Raw genomic sequence first — 21219 nt, forward strand, 5'->3', positions numbered from 1 at the left:
TGGGTGGGGGTTTTTTTCCTCCCCCCAAATTTGTTATTTTTATTAATTTATTTATTCTCCGCACCCATCGCTGCAGACCCAGATTCAGGGTGTTTGGGGTATGTTTGTGCCATGGCGGTGGCTCCCATTCTGTGTGCGCAGCCCAGCAGCAGAAAGTTTCCATTTGGGGGAATCAGCCCCAAATCGGGGTGGGAAAAGGACAAGGGGGAAGAGGCAGCTTTTGAAAGCGCTTTACCACCTTTCTTTCCTTTTGAGAGATAGTGTTGCCGCTGAGCGACCGAGGGCTCTGCCTCCCACAGAACTATGTTTAATCGCTTGCAGAAAAGCAACTGAACAATGTTCGGGGTCAGGTTCACCCCATTACTTAGCGCAGGAGGAAACGCCACGCCGGACCCCACTCCCCTTCCCTCCAGGGCTGGGGTCAGATCCGTCCACAATCTGCATCGCAGGGCTCATGAAGCAAACAGGCATGGGAGTGCGTAGAAGTGATTAATTTAATGCAGCAGCACAGCAGCAGGGCTGGCTCGAGCCGGTGCCTGCCCAGGGGTCCCAGCCAAGCACAGAAAGCCCTGGGGTTCTGCATCTTTACAGACCATTCACACTGTGATTCAGCCCAATAGCAATAGCTGAGTCTGGGCTCTTCTTGCTTCTCGCTGGATTTTTTCCATGGGTCTCAGACAGGTATTTGTTCTGTTTAACTGTAGATACTGTTTATAATATATAGAAGGTGCTGTTTTGTCTGAATGAATCCTCTTCTTCCCAGCAAAGTGCAGAACAGGCCCTGTGTCCACAATGTCTTCGTGTTGGCCTTGGAGTCATTATTTTCTCCCCGATCAATTCCATTCTTCCCAGCAAAGTGCAAACCACACCTGCTCTCACAGATATTCCATGTAATCTGTAGCCATTTGGGTAAATGTGAGCAGAACTTTACAGCACACAGCTTTCTCAGTAACATGAAGTAGAGAATATCTGAAAAAAGTCACAGCACCTTATAATTCTAGGTCATTATTCAGTATGCATTTCCTTAAGCTAGATGATATGAAATCAAAATTGGGCTCACCCAGTGACGTGTGAGTAGTAAAAACCATCTTCACATGGCCTGTCACTCCACAGAGAGCTCACCAGGCTGTCGTATTTATGGGATAAAGCAGTTGGCTCACAGTCAAATTGCGCACAGTGGGAAAGGTCTGCACCAGTCCCCCTGCACCTGTTGAAGACTTGGAACAAAGAGCACAAGGACCTTTCCCAGGTTGGTGTCCTGGTTTTGTTAAAAACAAGTTTCTCTTTCAGTGAATTTGCCTGTCAGCTAAAGCTTCATATCAGCTGCATTTTCCTGGAGAACCAGATACATGTTTTGGTAAACACAGCAATGGAATGTGAAGTTATTGACAAGCATGGATGGACATCACGTGAGAGGGGCAATGAGAAACAGGTGACCAAGAAACTGACCAACTGAGTATAACATTCCATTCATGTGATACTTCATGTGAAAGTGGGAGATCATGAGGATCTTGTCCCTTTTCCTTATGGCCGACATTAGGAGAGGACCTTGCGAGTCGTCCCTGCGAACTGAGGCCTAGTGACAGGCTGAATCCAGCTCCGGTTGGCTGCAGAGTCCAGTCCAGGACTTCGGGTGCTGGCTTTGCAGTTGCTGGGACTTTCAAGATTGGTTTTATATAGTTTGTATTATTTTCTCTATTCTTATTAGTAGCATTAGTAAAACATTTTTAGTATTTCTGACTCTCTTCTCTCTGTCCTTCTGTCCCTCCCGATCACCTGTCCTGAGCGGGAAGGGGGAGAGGGAGGGGGGAGAGGAGGTTAACAATACATCTGCCAGGGTTTTATTGTCACCCCACAATCTAAACCCTCGACAGTTGGCTTCGGCAGTTGTGTTCCACTGCCCAGCAGTATGAACCCACCAGCCCCAATCCAGGGCTGTTTTCTCAGTCCTGATCCCACACCTTCATTCCCAGAACACGTGCTGAATCCTTCTGCTCCCAAAATCCAAGACCTGCAGCATCTTCCCCTGGTAATGGAACCGTGAAGTGTTTGGAACTGACCAGACCTACTGGCAGGGAAAGGCCAGTTCTCAGGGCTATTCTGAGGATGCTCTGGAGGAATAAGGGTAGGGATTAATCAGGGATTTCCACTCTAATGAATTTCCTCTGAAATTGTTAGAAGTGTGTATTTGAAGTAAACACCTGCTACCCTCAGGGTCACTCCTCAGGCAAATCTTCAGGCTGTCAGAGCACACACAACCCCTCGCTGTTAAAAATAAATGCAAGATTAGCCCATAGCTCCAAGTGATGACTTTTTATTTTAGGAAAAAAAAAAAATCCCGAAAACATTCCAGTATTGCGGTTGGTAAAATTGTCACTGTTTTCAGTAGAAACAGTTCACAAGTCAGAACTGAAGATTGAAAACAACATTGTGCAAAATAGTACTGGCATAACTACACATAGCAGAGAGACTGGTGTACGTGAAGAGTTCCATTGACATTAGCTGAGCTGCTCCAGTTTCACACCAGTGTACATCACCTCAGAACAGGCCCTTTTCGCAGAACATCCCTGGAATTCTTCTGCCTTACGAAAATCGCCTTACATGCAACAAGTAACCTATGGGGACAACATACACAAGAACAGCTCCACCAGGTATCACAGTGTCACAGAGGAAAATGTACCAGCGCGTTTCATACAAAGGCAAACCCAAAGGCAGTTGTGGACACCCCTGGACTGCTACCCTCAAAAATTGCACATTTCGACACATGAAACCATTTAGAAGAAAGCCAAACAACATTGTTCTTAAACTATTAGTACACTGACAATTCAGGTGGATGAGGCGTCCAGAAACGTTTTGTTGTTCACTTACTAGATTTTCCAAAGAGAGCTGTTTCAAAAGCAACTTGTGTAAGAAGTGTTAACTTGCAGAGTTACCAGGCTAAGTGCTCTTCTGTAATTCGGACAGACCCATCAACGCCATGGAAGTCTCTACAGTCAAGCACAAATCCCAGTGAAGAACTATTAAACCAGGACCATACCTGAAGTCTCTACTGATGATGTACAATGAAATCAAGCAGGCAGCACCAGGACCCCGTTGACACCTGGAGCATTCGGAGACCGTGGCAGTTCCCCCGGGGTGCAAGGCTGGAATGCCACACCACTGGTGAATGGTTCATGTTCTCTCCTCGCTTGACTTGGCACACAAAGTAACAGTGCATCCAGGTCATTCTTCTATCAGCAGGACTGATTTTCGGCATTGCTGAGCACTCACAAACTCACATCGAGAAAATATACAGGCACATCTTGCAAGAAGTGGTCATTTTGTTTAGAAATGGCTTGGAAAACCAGCTCTGTCAGAGCTCTTTGATCACAACACCACCAGTGGTTCCAGTGCTTCTCACGACCCTCGGTTAGCAAAGCTGTACCTTCTGTTACCTTTCCTAACCTCAAACATTTCTGTTTTAATACGCACCAGCCTCTTTTGTGTCAAAGCCATGATGACATCTTTAGTCGATGACATTCGATGGAGGGCACCCACTGAAACTATGGAATTATACGGAGAAAGCACAGCCCTGACATCCGCAAGTGTTTGGATGCTTTAATGTCAAGGGTGTTTTTTGCAGGTTCTATCCGTCTCGTGAGAACAAATGACAACGACACACGAGCTTTGCCTTGGAGATACGTCTGAGTGCACATCAGTTTGGGATGAGAACAGGTCTGCCTCAAACCATTCAGATAAAAGCCGCGGGCCTGCGTGGGCTGTACGCGTGTGCGCACGAGGAGTCAAAGGGAAACCAAGACGCCACCCTGCAGCACTGGCCTTGGTGTCTCCCCGTGTGTTCTTCACCCTGCCCATTGCACAGAGAAGCTGGCAGGTGCTCAGCGAGGAAACACGGACATCGCTGGCATGGAGCCACTGTGAAAACATCAGCATTTCAGAGGTGGCAGGGAGAGAACAGATAAGACTCGAGCAAGGAATTATTGCTGTGCCACTGAATAAAGTTCAATAAGCAACAAGACGTTAGGCCTGAGGCAAAACAAATAAAGGTTAGTGGATATGACTCTGTTTTTCTTCTTCCCAAAAGGCTCAGCTTCGGTGTTTGCCAACAGTCTCAGATTCTGAATTCCAGTAAATTGTATTTTAGAACAATCCAAAAAATAGCCCTGAGACTAAACGTATTTTTTTAAGAGCTGCTATTACTTTATGTAAACCAAACGCAGCTATCATTTACTTCCACAGTATGCATCATTTAATTTGCACTCCCTCTTTTCCTCACTTGGGATATGTACGCGCAACCAGGAATTTCTCTCAGAGACGTATGTACTGAAGCATTATCTGTTACTTTTCCAAGCACCTAAATTTGTTGTTACAGGATTACGGCACCAAGCAAGGAAAGAACAGCTGAAGCAGGTCAGACTTCAACAAACAAGTCCTCTTGTGCCTTGAGCTTTTGAAAACAGGAATCCAACAGTCATAGCTGCCACCACAGACCTTTGTCACAACGACGACGTCCTTCCTTGTCAATGACGTACAATTTACAATTGGAGGAACACCATTTAGTACATCCCAAAATCAACTGTCAGTGTTACTGCACGCTGCCAACAGCCTTTCCGTGTGGCTGGAGGTGTAAAATACCAAGAAAACAAGAGTATCAAGTGTGTCGAGTTGTGCATAAAATAGACCTTTAGTTTTTGTTAATCTACAAAGTAGGGAATCAAGGAACTGACTTGGTTTAATGCATAGTTAGGATTTACAGTATGCCAAAAGAACGCGAACTCTTTCAGTAACTGTGCTTTAGTAATGCATGGTTCGCCCCCAAAAAACTGAATATCCCGCTCTAGACGCAAAAGTTTTTAAAAAGCTCTATATGCTCTCAAAGCTGTTTTGAAATTGGTTTAAATATTTAATGTAACAGCTCTGCTATGGCACAAGACAGCACATAAAAAGTTTAAGGCTAATTTTCATATGCACACATGTAAAAACTGGTCTCAGAACAAGAGCTGTCATATTTTCTAAATTGTAAGTCTTTTCATAGTAAAGTAGAGCTGCCGCAGCAATAGTAGACTTGCCCTGCATACAAAAAAGGCAGAATGTTGTCCTCAATGCAGTCTGTTTTTATAAAAAAAGCAAAAATCGCACACATTAACATTTGGTTTTCATCAGAGCAGCTCACTAGTTTGTACAGTCCAACAACATACAATATCAACTACCAAAGAGATGCTCAAGTAGTACAACAACAGGTGCAAAAGAAAGTCCTGGGGTAAGGAAGCCACAGCTGTTGGGGGTCACTCTGGGATGAAAAACTAACATCAGAACGAAGTCTGGGTGAAGTCAGTTAAGTCTCAAGGCTGTAATAAAGGCTGTTTGTTAACTTTAGCCCTTTGGTTCTTAACCATTGCGTTAAGATCTCCTGATAAAGCACCAGGCAGTTTGGCATTGATGGAGAAGCTCCTTACGTGCTGCTGTTACGGAAACAGAAAACAGACTTAAGCAGTTCCTTCACCTGAGCGAGCCGATCCTCCGTGAACCCAGTCATACCAGCTTTAAACAAACCTATCCAGAGCAGTACATTTTAAGACTTCAAAGTGCACTGTAACCGTTTCATAAGAAACCAATTAATATCCACAAAAATCTAGAAAAGACTTATCAACTGGCCAAATGACACAGATTTGATGCACAAAGTCACTTATTATTAACTCTGTGCCTCAACAACGTCTTCGGTGTAAATCAGAGCTGCTCCTTTAAAACAAGTTCTTGATTCCCATCTGCACAATCTTATCTGTTTTGATGGGAAGAAAGACAGTCAGCCCAACTCTGCTTGTTTGCTAATTTAACAGGTGTAATATTTTAATACTTTCTGGTATATTTTTCATCTGCTGAATTTTTGCATCATGTTTTAAAAAGGGGTTCATACCATGAACACAGGATTGCGCATGCTATTGTGATTTACACTTAGTTGCCGAGTAAAGTACATTGCTATTATAGCTTATTTATGTAGGATTTAAAGGAACAGTAAATGTACATCAAAACCATGACTATTATTCACGCAGGTATGCAAGAGGCTTTTTGTTTCCTCCCAAGCGAAATGTTCGCAACCAAATTTAGCATATTAAGCACTGAAGAAAACTGTTCTTTTTGCAGCATCATCTTCAAATCAATGCGGTTCTGAGGGGACCTGAGTAGGCAGCTGATCCAGGGACGTTATGTATATGCAAGTGAGAACTGCTCGTGTGTAACAAACCAATATTCAGACCCAGAGACCGTCCACGGTGGCACTTCCCTTGAAATTACTGATTCTAACTCTGTGGAAGAGGTACAAGGTCAACTTGTTTTAAAAGTTGATATAACACTGGTATTCTCGTTGCTGCAGTTTTCCGCATATCTCTATTTTATTTGCCCAAACCCAAACAACACTTTCTGGGAACACACAAGAAACCTCGCTGAAGTGCCTGAACAGTTTCCCTTTGCAATTGTCTTCACCTTCCATTTTCATAATTTATTATTATTTCCAAGAACCATAAACTACTGCATATCAGGACAGACCAAGCATCCAAAAATCCTCTGTTTTACATGCCAGCCTAAGTCGCTAGTCAAAAAGGGAGAATGCGTCTGCTGCTGTAAACCTCTGTGTAACAGATACCATGCCTGAGAAACCATCACCTTCAACAGACACACACAGAACACCGCTATGCCAAAAGGGAGGAAATCATGCACAGATATTTCAGTATGATGTGGCCAGGGTCTATAATACAGTGATGAGTCACATCAGAGAAAATTTGTACCAAGAGCGATTAATGATTTGGGTTGATTAACTCCATAAGTAGCCAAGCAAGCCTGTTAAGAGGCAAGTTGTGTATTTTCTGGAAAAAGAGAATACTGAGTAAGAGGATAACACATTTCCCCCCCCCACCCCTGCACAAAAGTCCTATAGACACACAAAACGATGCTGGGGCAAGTGCTTTAAAATGCAATTTACCAGCCAATAAACCAGCACTGGTGGGAATTCTCTGAAGGAAGGAGTTTTAAGAATGTGACTTAACTGAAGCATAAACTTCTGATATTAAAAAAAATGTACACTATATACTAACACTGCTTTTTGGATAGTTTTCTGTTTTAATAGCTTCAAACGTACTAACTTGTCTTATTCTGTTTAGGGCTGAGGCTGATCAGCAAGGTCACGTAATTTGAGACTGCTGAAATACTTCAGCAATCCTTTGGTCCCATCAGCTATAAAATAGCCAAGGAAAAAAAGAACCTCCCATACATTAAAAAAAAAACCCAAAGTTTAGGGTGGAGCATCATCCCGAAAATGTCTTCTAAACATGATCTGCTACGCACCAGAAAAGGTAAATTTTTGTTACAAAATACATGTTTTCATACAAAAGACATCTTGCAAAACCATCTGCTTGCCCCTCCCTCTGCAGATTACAATGGCAAATGGGATCAGCTGGCTGGTCTGGAGAGTTTTGTTTTAATGGAGAAAAAAAGTCAAAGGACATACAGCATTACAACAACTGGTCCTTTAAATGGCAAAGGATGATGATTGTTTTCACCAGTGTTTAAAAAAAGGAGAGAAACAGAACTGGAGTCTTCATAAGCAGAAAGTGCAACACAGCGTCAGCTGCTGCATCCTCCTGAACTTCTCAATGTGCTACCAAACAGTCAATTATACAAATAGTTCAATTATGACAGCGCCAGAAATTATCAAAACAATGCAAATAGTGTGATCACAAAGGTCCAGTCGACTGGTTCCAACTTTTTCCGTGTAGTTGCCCAGCAAAATGTCAAGACAATCTGAATCTATCCTTCAGCTTCCTCAATGGGACCCGGTTGCTGGAGCAGAGAGGTCTGTGGTGCTGTGCTTGTCCCACGGGAGATCCTGTCTTGATCTGCGTTTGTAGACAACGAGGCCACAGAAATGGGCTGGAACAAACTGGGCGTCATGCTGGAGGAGACAGTCAGGCTGTGTGTAGTGCCCTTAAGTGTGAGATCCTGCGTGGGAAGAAGTGGCTTGAGGATGCTGACGAGACAGAAAGCAGAGCCACTTTTCGGAATGAAATTGACCTTGTTCTTGTCGGGGCAGTAGAAGGCTGGAATCTCATGCAATGGCTTTGGCCTAAAAATAAAATACGATAATTTAAAAATTATATCCAGTTCTGTCAATGGCAGCTACGTATTGCTGAACACATTGCCAGAGACGAGCTGAGGTTTAAACGTGAAGTGTTTCAGCTAGTCAGTAATGCGGATAGCACAGGAATGCCTCCCGTGACTGTCTCTAACCCTGCAAAGCAAATCTACTGAGTACATCTAACTCTACTTTAAGACAAAACTATGGAAATCTCTTCCACAGCCTCTCTTCCCTGCTGGAAAACAGCCATCAGAAATTTGTATTCATTTGTGTCTTGTTGCCAGCCTTGTCCTCTAGCCTATAACCTCCCCCTCTCTTCCATGTGTTTGTAAGACAGACATAGGCACTTTATCTTCTTGCTACTAGGCCAGTCTTTCAATATACTCTGGTAGGGGACATTCTCCACTGAAAAGGAATTCTGCTCAAGACATAAGGTACATTTCCATATTAGCTGATTCTCCAAGTGTTCAGAAAATCCAGCCACAGTTGTGTTTTTTAACAAATGAAAATCCTGTAACAAGTCACTCCTGGGGAGATGCTGATTGGACAGAAGGAAATTTTTCACTATGGGAAGGATCAGCCATTGGAATAACCTCTCCAGGGAAGTGATGGATTCCCCAATATCAGACACTTAGACTCAGCTGCACAGGGTGCTGGACCAGCTTGTCTAGACTAGGCTTTTGCCAAGAAAGGTTTGACCAGATGATCCTTGTGCTCCTTTCCAACCTGCTATTCTCTGATTCTAAACTTCGGATAGAAATAATGTTAAACAAAGGCTGAGTTTTACATAGTCACACTCAAGTATCCCATGTACATGTGGCAAGTACCAGATGTGAGAAAGATTTCTGCATGCGACCGCAGGGTCTAAGAACCACCATAGTGAGGTAAAAACTTCTGTAGAAGCCTGTTTCACTCTACAGCAGGACAGTCCTATAGCTATGCAGCAAAGACATCCAAAAAGAAATGCAAATGCAAGTCAAATTACAATAGAGTATGTTCTTGGAGCAAGTGGAGGCTCTCTAATCTGTTGGCAACGTAACATATACACTCTAAACCAGAGACAGGTATTGTAAGTTACTGTCACCCTTCCCATATTGCTATGGAGTGGCCACAGAGACCTCTCAAAATCCACCTGCAGAGATCAGAGATGGGAAATACAAAAAGGCAGCTCTAAGCTTTTTAGTTAGTACTTATAATAGATGGCATTATTGAGATAACATAGGCATAAAAGAATTAAAACAAAATTATACTCCTTGTGTGGTGAAATGGAATTTTTAATTATAGATTAAGATTCTTGCATCCAAGTGACATAAGGATAGGAACACACTGCAAAAAAAATAATAAAACGTAAAACTCCCAAACTATTTCCAAACAGCAAAAGCTGGCTTTTTCAGAATAATCCAAGCATCAAATAGTCAGGGTCAAATTCCCTACACTGTCACTAATGGTTTCAAAATTACATAGAAAGAGTATTACAGCTGAAAGAGTATGGCCTTCAGAGTCTAGATTAGGCTGTCCTTGTAAAGCTGTGACATGTATGAGCTGATACACCTGCACTACAGTTTCTCATTACCTCTGTCTGCATCTGATTCTATTTGAGTTCCTCCCCCACTATCTGGCAGGTAAGAAACAGTCCTCTCAAGTTATGCTGTTTGGGTTTTTGTTTGTTTTCTAAAAAAGTCTCTCAATATTTTGATTTTAACACAAAATTCCAGCAATAAAAGGCATACACATATACCAGCATATAGTCACACAAAATAACAGAGATCAAGGTGTTAGCATAATTTTAGGGACTGGCCTAATAATTCTGATCTGAGACAAAAAATCAATACACCAATGAGTAACTCTGAATGTTGAATGTTTCTTCTGTAGTAAAGATCAACTTACAAGCTTTCCTCAAAGACTTTCACCTTTTCACAGCCCTCTGGAGGTTCGCGTTTGAACATGTAGCTGTTGTTGGGTTTTGGTGAGGTAGCATATTTTGGCAAGGGAGAATTATTCCCATTCTCTGCAGGAAGAGAGTATCTCGTTACATCAGTGTGTCACACTATTCAAAACCCAACAGCTATCTTTACATGTCCCCCAAATTGAAACCCACATCTTTACCAACGTTACAAAATTAAGAAACATTTTCATTCGCCTCCACGTCTTCATTTGTAAAGAAGCTGTCTTATCTCAACCCCTTTCCTTCTTTCTATTTCTCCTCATATCATTTTCAGCCTCCTCTGCAATCTCTGTTCATTCCTGACCACATTCTGTTTGTAACTGCAGACCTGAATCTACAGTCCTGTGCCACCACGAAAGAAATGGGCAGAAACTATATTCCTTAAAAAACAGAACAGGTTTGTGTGGAATTATGAAATTCTCCCAGTGTATCTCAGAAGATTTCTGGTAAAAAAAAGAATAATTAAAAAAAACACAGTTAAACTTTTTACAGGTATATGTATGAAATGCTGGAAGGTTGCCCATTTTGTCTAAAATAATAACAAAACACCTGACAAGCAACAGGACTAGCCTATTTTTCTGTTCCACCTGTCACTGTACACTCATGATTCTTCAGCTTGCTTAGAGTACTTGAAGAATCTATTATTTAAAACCAAAAACTTGTCTGGGAAGCACATTCTTCAGTCACATCTATGCAGCTCCAATTACAAAGCACTACATACATGTGCACACAGTATTTGGAACAATTCAGAAACAAAAGGATCACTTGCAAAGAAAAGAAATGTTCTACCATTTCTCCATGGAAATGGGAAACAAAGCCCCTATTTTACTACGTGTTCACGCACATAGCAACGCGTTAAAGTTCAGCACTGTTAAGCTTTTGGAGTTCCACAGTACCTTTATCTCTGGAATCGGCAAGAAGATCGTCTGTAGAACATGGACTTTCTTCACTGCCTTCGTTGGAGATGGTAAGAAATGAGGCTGGAGATACCGACTGGGAGCGGCTGCTGTTGTTACTGCTCCTGTCTGCTCCGCCAGGCGTTTGGGTATCAATGCTGCGAGTGCTGCTGCTCCGCTGCGCCAGCGGAGGTGGCGCTCGGTGCCCATCTGGAATATCTTGAGGCTGGTAAAAATGAAAGGGATCAGATGGCTGCTCTTGTCTAGTTAGCAACTTCTTTAAATGCAGTAATGCTGAGGGGTTTTTGGGGTTTCACAAAACTGGTTGAAGTGGAAAATTTTATCCATTACGCAAGACTCCAACAGAATAATATAAGAAGACAGGTTTGGAAACTAGGGACAACAGTTTTCAAGATTTCACAGGATCGCCCAGGCTGGAAGGGACCCTCCTGAGCTCAGCTGGTCCAAGACTGTCCAGGACTGTGTTAAGGTTTCACCATCCCCACAGACAGCAATTCCACAGCCTCTCTGGGCAACTTACTCAAAACACAATTAAAAAATAGACTTTAAAAGTGTTTTTCTTGTGGTCAGCTCATTTTTTAATTTATGCCCATTTGTTCTTGCCGTGTCACGGGGCACTAAGAGTCCAGCTCCCGCCTCTTCATTCTGCACATCAGATACTTATACACATTGATAAGATCCCCCTGAGCTTGCTATTCTCAAGGCTCAATAGTCCCAAGTCTCTCAGCCTCTCCTCATATAACAGACGTTCCAGGCCCTAAATCATCTTCATGGCCTGTTTTTATGATACTTTATTACTGAAGTTACCTCTAAATATACCTAACAATAAAATGAAAGTTAAAAATGGGCAAGTTACGCTTCAACTGGGATGGGGACAGCTCAGCATGGGCAAAGATAAAGTTGCCACAAAATCTCTCAAAACAGACCTTCTGTCTTTTCCCCTGTTTTACTGAGATTTCTTATTTTATTGGAAAACTAATTACATCACACTAATTACAGAGGAAAAAGTTCAGATTCAAGCTTTTCTTCTTCTCTTCTTTTTGCTTTCCAAGAGACTTTACAACTATCTTTACTAAAGAAAGCCAAACTAACTCCAGGCAAATTTAAGTCAAAATGCAAAATAAAGCTTATGACTTAAAAACCTCAAAGCAAACCCAACATAATTACAGAAAGCAATCATTGTGGCAGATACATACAACAAGCTGCTCCTCTTTGTCTCCAGTCTCCTTAATTATTATCTCAATCTCCTGATTCAGTCCTTCTACACTGTTTCGGAATCGTGATCCCGTTGATTTGGTAATAGGTATCACAGGAACAAGAGCACTCTTTGGGATAGAGGCCTGAAGAACCAGAGACAAGGAGAAAGCAATGTAACTTACTTAAAAAACACAATTATTTCAACTCAAAAGTGAACGTTTAAACAGAACACATCTACACCGTGATATCAAGGATTGACATGAAACTATAGCATTTGTGTTGTTAAAATGGATGCCTTAAATGAAGACAGACACCCTGAATTTTGTTTCAAATCTCATTTCTAGCACAAAAAGCTTTCAACAATCTAGTCTCAAAACCTCCCTTGATATGGTCTGTCTCCAGCTCAATATTGTTTTACAAGTGAAAATTTAACAGACAACACTTCAATGTGTGTAACTTTGAAGCCTTTAAAATACAGGGTGTTTCACAAAGATGGACCCAGTTTCAAAGCAGTATAATAACAAATTGGGTCCATCTTTTCGAAACACCCTGTACATTCAACATTCTTTCTGAAGTGAGCTGTACCACGATTTCACTTCCTTCACTTGTAATTTCATTAACACTGTATTTTAATGGAAGTCTGCTGTCACCTACAGTAACATGACACACGCAGAAGGAAAATTATTCCAAAAATGCAAGATTGCAGTATGCCAGATATGAAGACCAACTTAGTAACTATATTAAGCCAGGAAAGACTGACAAAACAATTTAGGAAGGCTTCCACAGAAAGAATAAAATCTCAAACCCAAATGTTAATACATCGTTGCTTCAAAACGAAGATTAACATTTTAAAAGCCCAGCATTTCAAGGTATGCACGAAAACACCATTTGCAGAAGAGATGTTACTGAAGTTTTCCAAAGTGCCTCTTGGTGCACCTTGACTTCTCAAGGTTCCCCATCTTCCCCGTTAGCATCCTCCCCCGTTAAAAAATAATCACGCCTCCAGAAGGTTAGAAGATTCTGCCCTAACTCTTGGTGATTATGCAGTTGGTCTCAATATTAGTGGTTGCTTTGGATCAATCGATTGGTAAGAGATTAAGGACACATGCTTGCCAGGAAAGCAAAAGAAAGGGGCTTCTGGTTCATAGTGTGAAGCAGCAGCGTAACATTGGCCAAGCACACTGAGGTAAAAAGATTATTCTGAAAGACCTAATCCATTTATTCTTCTGCCTGGCTTCAGCTCTGGCCTCAACTCTGGTTTCTCCATTACATTAATACTGAGAATACTGAGTATTCAGCAGCAAGGACTTGACCAAGTTCTTCACCAACTATTCCTGATCCTGAATAGAGGAACAGGAATGGCTAACAAGCTTATTCCATAGAGATTTCTTTCTCAAACAAAAATCATGGAGGAAAGAAGCACAACTAAACTATCAGTTGGAGACTTTGGTGGTAAGAACCTTGACATTTTTGGTGTAACTCAACTGTGGCAAAGCTTCGGTGTTTATTACTAGTGAAGAATGGAGGAAAAAAAACCACTGGAATCACGTCTCTTAGTTTTAACTAGAAGAGTAAGCCGTTTCCAACACGTTAAGCAGAGTTTACGTGGTCTCTGTGAAGGGACTACTGAGGCAATTTCCTAAAACATTTTCTCTGCCTTGTCAGGAATTCAACTCCTTGAGCTCCAAAATCTTTGTATGACCCTCTAGAGTTCGCAACTGCAAGTTCCCGTCAAGTTGGGAATATTAAAAACAAAAAAAACCAAACTAACAACTAAATATTCTAGTCACTAACGGCAAGTGTTTCCACACAGTCATTCCCACAAATCCTGAAGGAGCTGAGCTGCTGCCAGAATTCTAGTTTAGCAGTTCCCTAGAAAGGAATGAGAAAGCCTTGGAATGTTGCCTTGATGCCTACAGTTATAGATTTTCACTCTTAGAAGCCACCTCTAAATGCCATTAATCTAAACCCTTCACTTACTCCTTTTGAAGCCTTCTGTAACTTCTGCCCTTTGCAAGCAGTCCAACATAGCTGGCACATTATTTACCAAGAAAAACAATGGTTTGCTTTGTAATACAATGCTGGAAAAGCTGCTTTGCCTCAGTTTATATTTTATAGTCTGTTTCACAAGCCCCAAACCTAATTATGTTGTGCAATACTTTATTCTCATACTCTAGAATGCGGCAGAATGCAAGAGGCCTCCATACTAGACGAAAAAATTCATTAATAAAGTAATTATGATGCAAAAAAATTCATATATATAAGGGGTCAGGGGCATTTTTCAGAGTTTCCTTTCAAAATTGAAACCCACTAAGATTGCCCAAGTTTAAGTGACAATAGCATTGCATTCAGAAACCTACAGGTTTGTAAATACCAAGCCAGACCTGCATGGAATTCTGAAGGGCCTACACCAACAATTCCTCAGAACCCTTTTTTATTTTGGTTTAAACACCTCAGTTGGCCAAAAGCACAGAACGAATCTTCAAACAAGTTCTACAAATGCGGGTAAAATACCTGCATTGAGGATTTTGACCTGCCTTTTGTTTTTTTTTCCCTAAATGTGTCTCATCAATCTTCATAAACTTTCTCAAAAACCCCTAGAAAGGGATTGGGTCATTCATTTGTCTTTCTTCTTTCATCATTTCAGACTGTTCTGACTGCACCCATACTTTCGTAAAGCAGATCAAAATGCAGAATGTAAAGCTTCAAATTCAAACTGTTCTTCTGCGATATAGAAGAGGAGGAAGAAACTGTTTCTGTTTCAAGATTAAAAGAATCTGAAGAATTCCTAAATGGTTATGTCAGAAAAATGGAATTCTAAATAAAATCCTAGATACAACACTTGTAGTAGCACTGAATTCAAACTAATAACAGCCTGAATTCAAGAGCCACTTATCTCCTGAAAATTCATGACTCCTGATTAAATGAACCACAGCAGAGATAAGTCAGGGTCTGAGACAAAAGATGCTGCTGATGTGTATACAAAGTAGGAGTTAAGAAGAATAGTGCAGGAGAAATTCAAAACACTGTTCTGCTTTCTTGTTTCCTGTCTTGCAGTAGAACAGATTCACTCAGGCACCCAACTTCCACCTCTGAAAGTGCAGATTTCCAGAGAAGCTTTACAGCTGAAGTACTTTCTCAATTCACAACACTGACAGTTCCAGTTTCTTTCAACTACATTGACTTGCAAGGCAGTTGTGAGGGATTTGTTCTTTTTGCAACTGTTTTAAAAATTGTGTGTATATCCTAAATATACATTCATGAGATATTAGTAGGAAAAAAACAGTTTTTTTCTGAAAAAATGACCAAACTTTCCTATTGGTTTTCTTAAAGTTACTCAAGCAGAACAGACTTGAAAAAAAAAAAAAAAATCTGTGCTTCTCAAAGCCTGTAATTTTTTCCACCTGCTACCAATTGAGCTAAAAATACTACTTCTCTGTGAACCTGACCTCATTAACACTCTTGAGATAAAACTAAAACTGCACACAGAACGTGAGGCAGCCTAACCATCGCAATTTTTGAAGCGATTGCTACTTCAAGTCTCAGGCATTGATAAATGACATGAAGAACAAAACAAACTATTACAAAGGCTGACTGAAGCCATCAAGACTATAAACACATTAGTAGAGTACATAAAAATCCCACTCAATAGCCCTTTGTCAGGTAAGCTTTCTAAATCAGTTCATCATAGGATAAGACACATGTTCTTGGCAAGACAATTTTTTGAAAGCAAGAGTTCAAAGCCAACCTGGGCAGCTACCAAAAGATCCAGGACCCCATACACTCGAGTAAGTCAAAGGAAATTGATGTGTTTCATACAATTCACCTATAGCTACAACATATTTAGTAGTATGTGGTACTTTAAGTTCCCTTTAAGACAAATCACAATCTTGAAAGGAGTTAAAAGAACTATTAGCTACCCAATATGTCCAAAAAGCACCCAGCCTTACCTGACTGTGGTTAATTGCTGCATGGTTACCATGAAATGGAGACTGTCTTTCTTTATCACGATGATGCCTACTGCTGTGTTTGCTTCTCTGCAATTGTTGACGCAATTTCGCAATCTAATAAAGGAAAAATTCACATTATATTTCACCAGATATATTCAGGTACACGCACAGTTTCACCAGTTTATTCCACCACTTTGTTGAAATTCTTTGCTACCACAACACTCATAATTATCGGCAGCACTAAATTAGACTCAAGTTCTTGCAAACCTAACATGTCAGCTACCATTTCAGCTGAAGGCCAAAAGACACCTTGGAAGGTTTAATGAAAGAACTTAAAATACATGAATTTTGAAAGCAATTTACTCCCTGCTATATTTCCTCCTTTGATTAAGAACATCACCTGCATTCGATGCTTTCTTTCCCACACATTCAGATTAAGAATTTTAATAGTCCTACATTTTTATATGAAAATCATACCAAATGAAGAGCTATTTCTTATTTTTTTTACCAAGTCCACAACCTGTATAATAAAACAAAGCAGTACAACTGTCATGTCTTCCTGAAAACTCCCAGAAGCCGTGCATACCAGTAAAAAAGTATCTCAAATAATAGTGTTTCTGACCTCCTTGAGTTGTTCATTGCTGCCCCATGAGGATGAACGTTTGTGTGAGCTTCTCTTCTTTTCTAAATATTCTTCAGCCCAGGCACTTTCTGTCTGCAGCAAGAAGATTACAGGATTAATCTTAAAAAGCTAATTCCTATTTTCTGGCAGAATATTTTGAGACAAATTAGAAGAGAGAACAGCATTATGATTCACCAGATTCTAAACTATGAGTGAAAAGCAGTCACTGACTAGAAGCCTTTCTGACAAGAAAAGTATGAAAAAGTGGACCTACCCTAATATAGGAATGTGCTGGTTTCCCTTCCAAGTTATGGAGCATAAGGCAGTATTAACAGCCTGATGTACCACAAGCTGCTATAGAGCTCTGAACAATCAGTGTGACAGTGCTGAATTTGGGGGAGATGGCATTTTCTATTTCCTGCTCAGATGCTCCCCTTGTTATTTCTGACACAGCAGCAAGGGTAGCTTGGTGTAAAGATTGCGAAACGTCTACCAGTATAGCTTCAACATCGTGTTCTTGCTCAGAAGAATAAGGAAAAAGGAGGCAAGGCATGTAAGCACCACTAAAGCTACTGAGCTCAAAGACTTCAGGTTTATAGCTGTCTTAGGCTGAGCAGAAAGTAACACAGATAATACTAAACCTGCAAACACACTGTGGTGAAAAAGTTCTGAGAAATTCCAAGTATCTTTATGACTGCATGCGTTATGGACAGTTTGTATTGCCATCTAACCTGGTCTAGAACGGCCTTCAAAAGCAGTGAACTGTAAAGGCTCTGAGAAGAGGGATAATGACATCTACCAGGGAGCTCCGCGTGGTCACAACAAACATACCTAATGGAGCAAGGGGAGGGACTTCTAGGAGCAGCTCACACACTGAAAGAGGCAGCAAACTCCTTTAAATTCACTGTTGCCACAGTGCAGTTCTTGGCACACAGCAGCTATCCAGCTAACTCATCCTTAGGAGTCACTGATATCTCACTTTCTCCAACATACAGCAACTTTTATTGCTTCAAAGACTTCACACCTACAGTGTGCAACAGCTGTTCTCACATTGGAGACTGCCGGCTTGCGAGCCACACCTGTACTCATTAGACAGAACCTCACAAGGCCTTCAATAACATGGCATTAATCCCCATTTAGCAGGGAAAATGGAGGTGCAACTCCAAACTTCCAGGCTGCAACTCCCATTGGCTTCAGTCACAGATCTAAGTTTAATATAAATGAAACCTCCACTATCAAAAACTAACCAGGAAAAAATTGAATACAGTTAGTGAGGGTGCTTTGAATTTCCTGTTTCATAGCAAAATTAGAATCCAGTAGAATCTATTTATTTTTTCCAGGCATGCACTCACTTCATCATAAAATAGAATAGTTGATAACCCCCGTTCTCAAGCATCAGTCCTTGTCTAGTCAATGCTCAAATGTCAGTCTGGAGCTTCATCCTATCCCCCAGCTCCTGGAACAGTAAGTTCTGCCACTAATTCTAACTTCCCAACTCAGCATCATCGTTACACTTGCCTATACGAATCTAATTAACACTCTAATCAGTCTTCACGTTTAATTTATATTCAAGACTTATTCCATGAATTAATACCTGATTCATTTCAAAGGAATAATGGTTGCTTTGGTCACCCCCAAAACAAATAGTTAGAAATAATTTTAGAGCAAGAGTAGGTATATGACATTAAATTATAGGAAACCTTTACGAGACAGACATGTAACACTATTTTCACAAGTCTCCTACTTATTCCGCGTATTTTATTTATAATACCTATTTTCAAGAAACACAGACCCAATAACCAATTAAAAAAAGATGGATTTTTATTTCTCTAGGTTCTTAAAGTACTCCTATTTGCTTGTTAGTTGTTACTATTCACAACATCCTTACGCGGATGACAATGAGAAATGAGTTTAAGGCTAAATTTATCACAGAGAGTAGAACACTTCAGGAAAAAAAAAGCCTTAAAGGCAAAGACTTTGCAGCTGAAATGAATTCTTTAAGAATTAAAACAATACAAAGTAATTGTCTCATTTTAACTCATATTTTGACATAGCTATACTTCAAACAGCCACAGGCAAAGCCAAACAGGTTTGATTCAAATGGAAAAAGACACAAGATCACAAACACCTGTTTTAGCAGCACTTAAAACAGCATCTGCACATATGAATCCTAGTCAGACCCTAGGACCTCCAACAGTACACTTATTCATCATCTAAACATTCTGCATGTACGTAATTCAGTCTGGTTTTATAGACAGGTTTCATCTAAACCATCAGCTGAGGCAGGAGTCTGATGCCCAGACAGCCTCTGTGACCCAGGATCTCCGGCAGCTCCCACCCGTGACCTGTGGGCATCTCTGGAACGGCCGGCGAGCCGCGTGTGTCACCAACCGCTGGCTCTTCCCAGGCTGTATCCTGAACGACCCAACTCTCTACGCCAGGGGTGTCGAACTCATTTTCATCTGCCTCACGGTTGCCTTCAAACGGCACATACAAGAGAACCATACGATCAGGCCCAATCAACGTGGTTTTTTGAAAGGCAGGTCCTGTTTGACCAACCTGATCTCCTTCTAGGATAAGATGACCCACCTAGCAGAGGAGGGAAAGGCTGCAGATGTTGTGTCCTTAGACTTCAACAAAGCCTTTGACACCGTATCCCACACATCTCTTGGAGAAGCTGCAGCTCCTGGCCTTGGATGGTGTGCCTGCAATTCATAAAGAACTGGCTGAAGGGCCAAGCCCAAAGAGTTGTGGTGAACAGAGCCAAATCCAGTTGGCTGGTCACGAGTGGTATTCCCTGAAGCCAGTTCTGTTTAATCTCTTTATCAATGATCTGGATGAGGGGATCGAGTGCACCCTTAGTAAGTTTGCAGATGACACCAAATTGGGTGGGAGTGTTGATCTGCTGGAGAGTGTGAAAGCCATACAGAGGGATCTGGCCCAGCTGGATCCTTGGGCTGAGGCCAGTTGTCTGAGGCTCAACAAGGCCAAGTGCCAGGTCCTGCACTTGGCTCACAACAACCCCAGGCAGCACTACAGGCTTGGGGAAGAGCAGCTGGAAAAGGACCTGGGGGTGTTGGTGACAGCAGCTGAACATGAGCCAGCATGTGCCCAGGTGGCCAAAAAGGCCACCAGCATCCTGGTTTGTATCAGAAATAGTGTGGCCAGGAGGACTAGAGAAGTGATCATGCCACTGTACATGGCACTGGTGAGGCCCTGCCTTGAATCCTGTGTTCAGTTTTGGGCCCCTCATCATAAGAAGGACATTGAGGTGCTGGAAAGAGTATAGAGGAGGTGACGAAGCTGGTGGAGGTCCTGGAGCACAAGTCTTATGAGGAGCGGTTGAGGGAACTGGGGCTGTTTAGCCTGGAGAACAGGAGGCTGAGGGGAGACCTTCTCACTGTCTACAAACACATGAAAGAAGGTTGGAACATGGAGGATGTTGATCTCTTCTCCCAAGCAGCAAGTGATAGGACAAGAGGGAACAACCTCAAGTTGCACCAGGGGAGGTTTAGATTGGATACAAGGAAAAAAATTCTTCCTGGAAAAGGTTGTCGGGCATTGGAACAGGCTGCTCAGGGCAGTGGTGGAGTCACCATCCCTGGAGGGGTTCAAAAGGCATTTAGACAAGGTTCTTAGGGGCATGGGTTAGTGCTAGAGTTAGGTTAGGTTATGGCTGGACTCAATGATCCTGAGGGTCTCTTCCAACTGAAATGATTCTATGCCATTCTGTGCCATTTAACACGGCATTCAGTCCTTTGAACGCAACCGCAAGGCTGGTGGCCCCCAGTGAAAATGAGTTTGACACCCCTACTCTACACCATAAACCAACAATCAAAATACCCCACTTACTCAACTTGAAAATCTTTTCTATCTTAATAGATTTGATTCCTGTTCCCCAGACTCTTGAAATCTGAACATATCCATGTCAGACTTTGTGAAATCTGAAATTACAAACTGGAGCCAGAATATATTGTAAGTGAAACTTCATCCAAACACCACTTGGAACACTAAACAATACAAACAAAGAGCCTACACTATCTTGGGAAACTGACTATTGTAAATCAAATTTTTAACTTGTCCCTAGCTCAAATGGTTGCTCTTGAGCACACCAGAAACAGTAAAAGCAACAACATCTCATCAGCGTCACATCAACACAAGCTTTGAAGGTACAGATGTATGTCTGTATCACAAAATTTTCTACTGGTTTGATAAATTTTAAATTAGGAAGTTCAAACAGATCATTCTGTTTCCCTCAGCAGTATACTAACATCAATCAGCACTAAATATACTCATTCTGCAGAAATATCCAATGCCCTTTACAGTCTTCCCATTCATCTTTGCAAATATATTTCTCCTTATACATGAAAGCCCCACTACCATAGCAGATAGATGAGTCAGACTTAGAAGAAAAAGACAAATGAAAAATGTAAGCCAAAAAGGATAATATCTAATCTAGC

General features: G+C 41.5%; 1 protein-coding gene across 1 annotated transcript in view; it reads right to left on the reverse strand.

Annotated features, from left to right (window-relative positions):
* Positions 1 to 2298: 2298 nt before the first annotated feature.
* Positions 2299 to 21219, reverse strand: part of FAM117B (family with sequence similarity 117 member B) — a 28778-nt gene continuing 9857 nt past the window's right edge. Inside the window, exons 3-8 of the mRNA XM_065069492.1 lie at positions 16760 to 16852; positions 16138 to 16251; positions 12187 to 12330; positions 10970 to 11195; positions 10016 to 10136; positions 2299 to 8116 (exon numbers count right to left, since the gene is read on the reverse strand). Of these exons, the coding sequence (XP_064925564.1) occupies positions 7801 to 8116; positions 10016 to 10136; positions 10970 to 11195; positions 12187 to 12330; positions 16138 to 16251; positions 16760 to 16852 (1014 nt within the window). The 3' untranslated portion in view covers positions 2299 to 7800. The remainder of the gene's footprint in view (positions 8117 to 10015; positions 10137 to 10969; positions 11196 to 12186; positions 12331 to 16137; positions 16252 to 16759; positions 16853 to 21219) is intronic.

The sequence above is a fragment of the Columba livia genome, chromosome 7 (assembly GCF_036013475.1).
Source record: "Columba livia isolate bColLiv1 breed racing homer chromosome 7, bColLiv1.pat.W.v2, whole genome shotgun sequence".
Lineage (NCBI taxonomy): Eukaryota > Metazoa > Chordata > Aves > Columbiformes > Columbidae > Columba > Columba livia.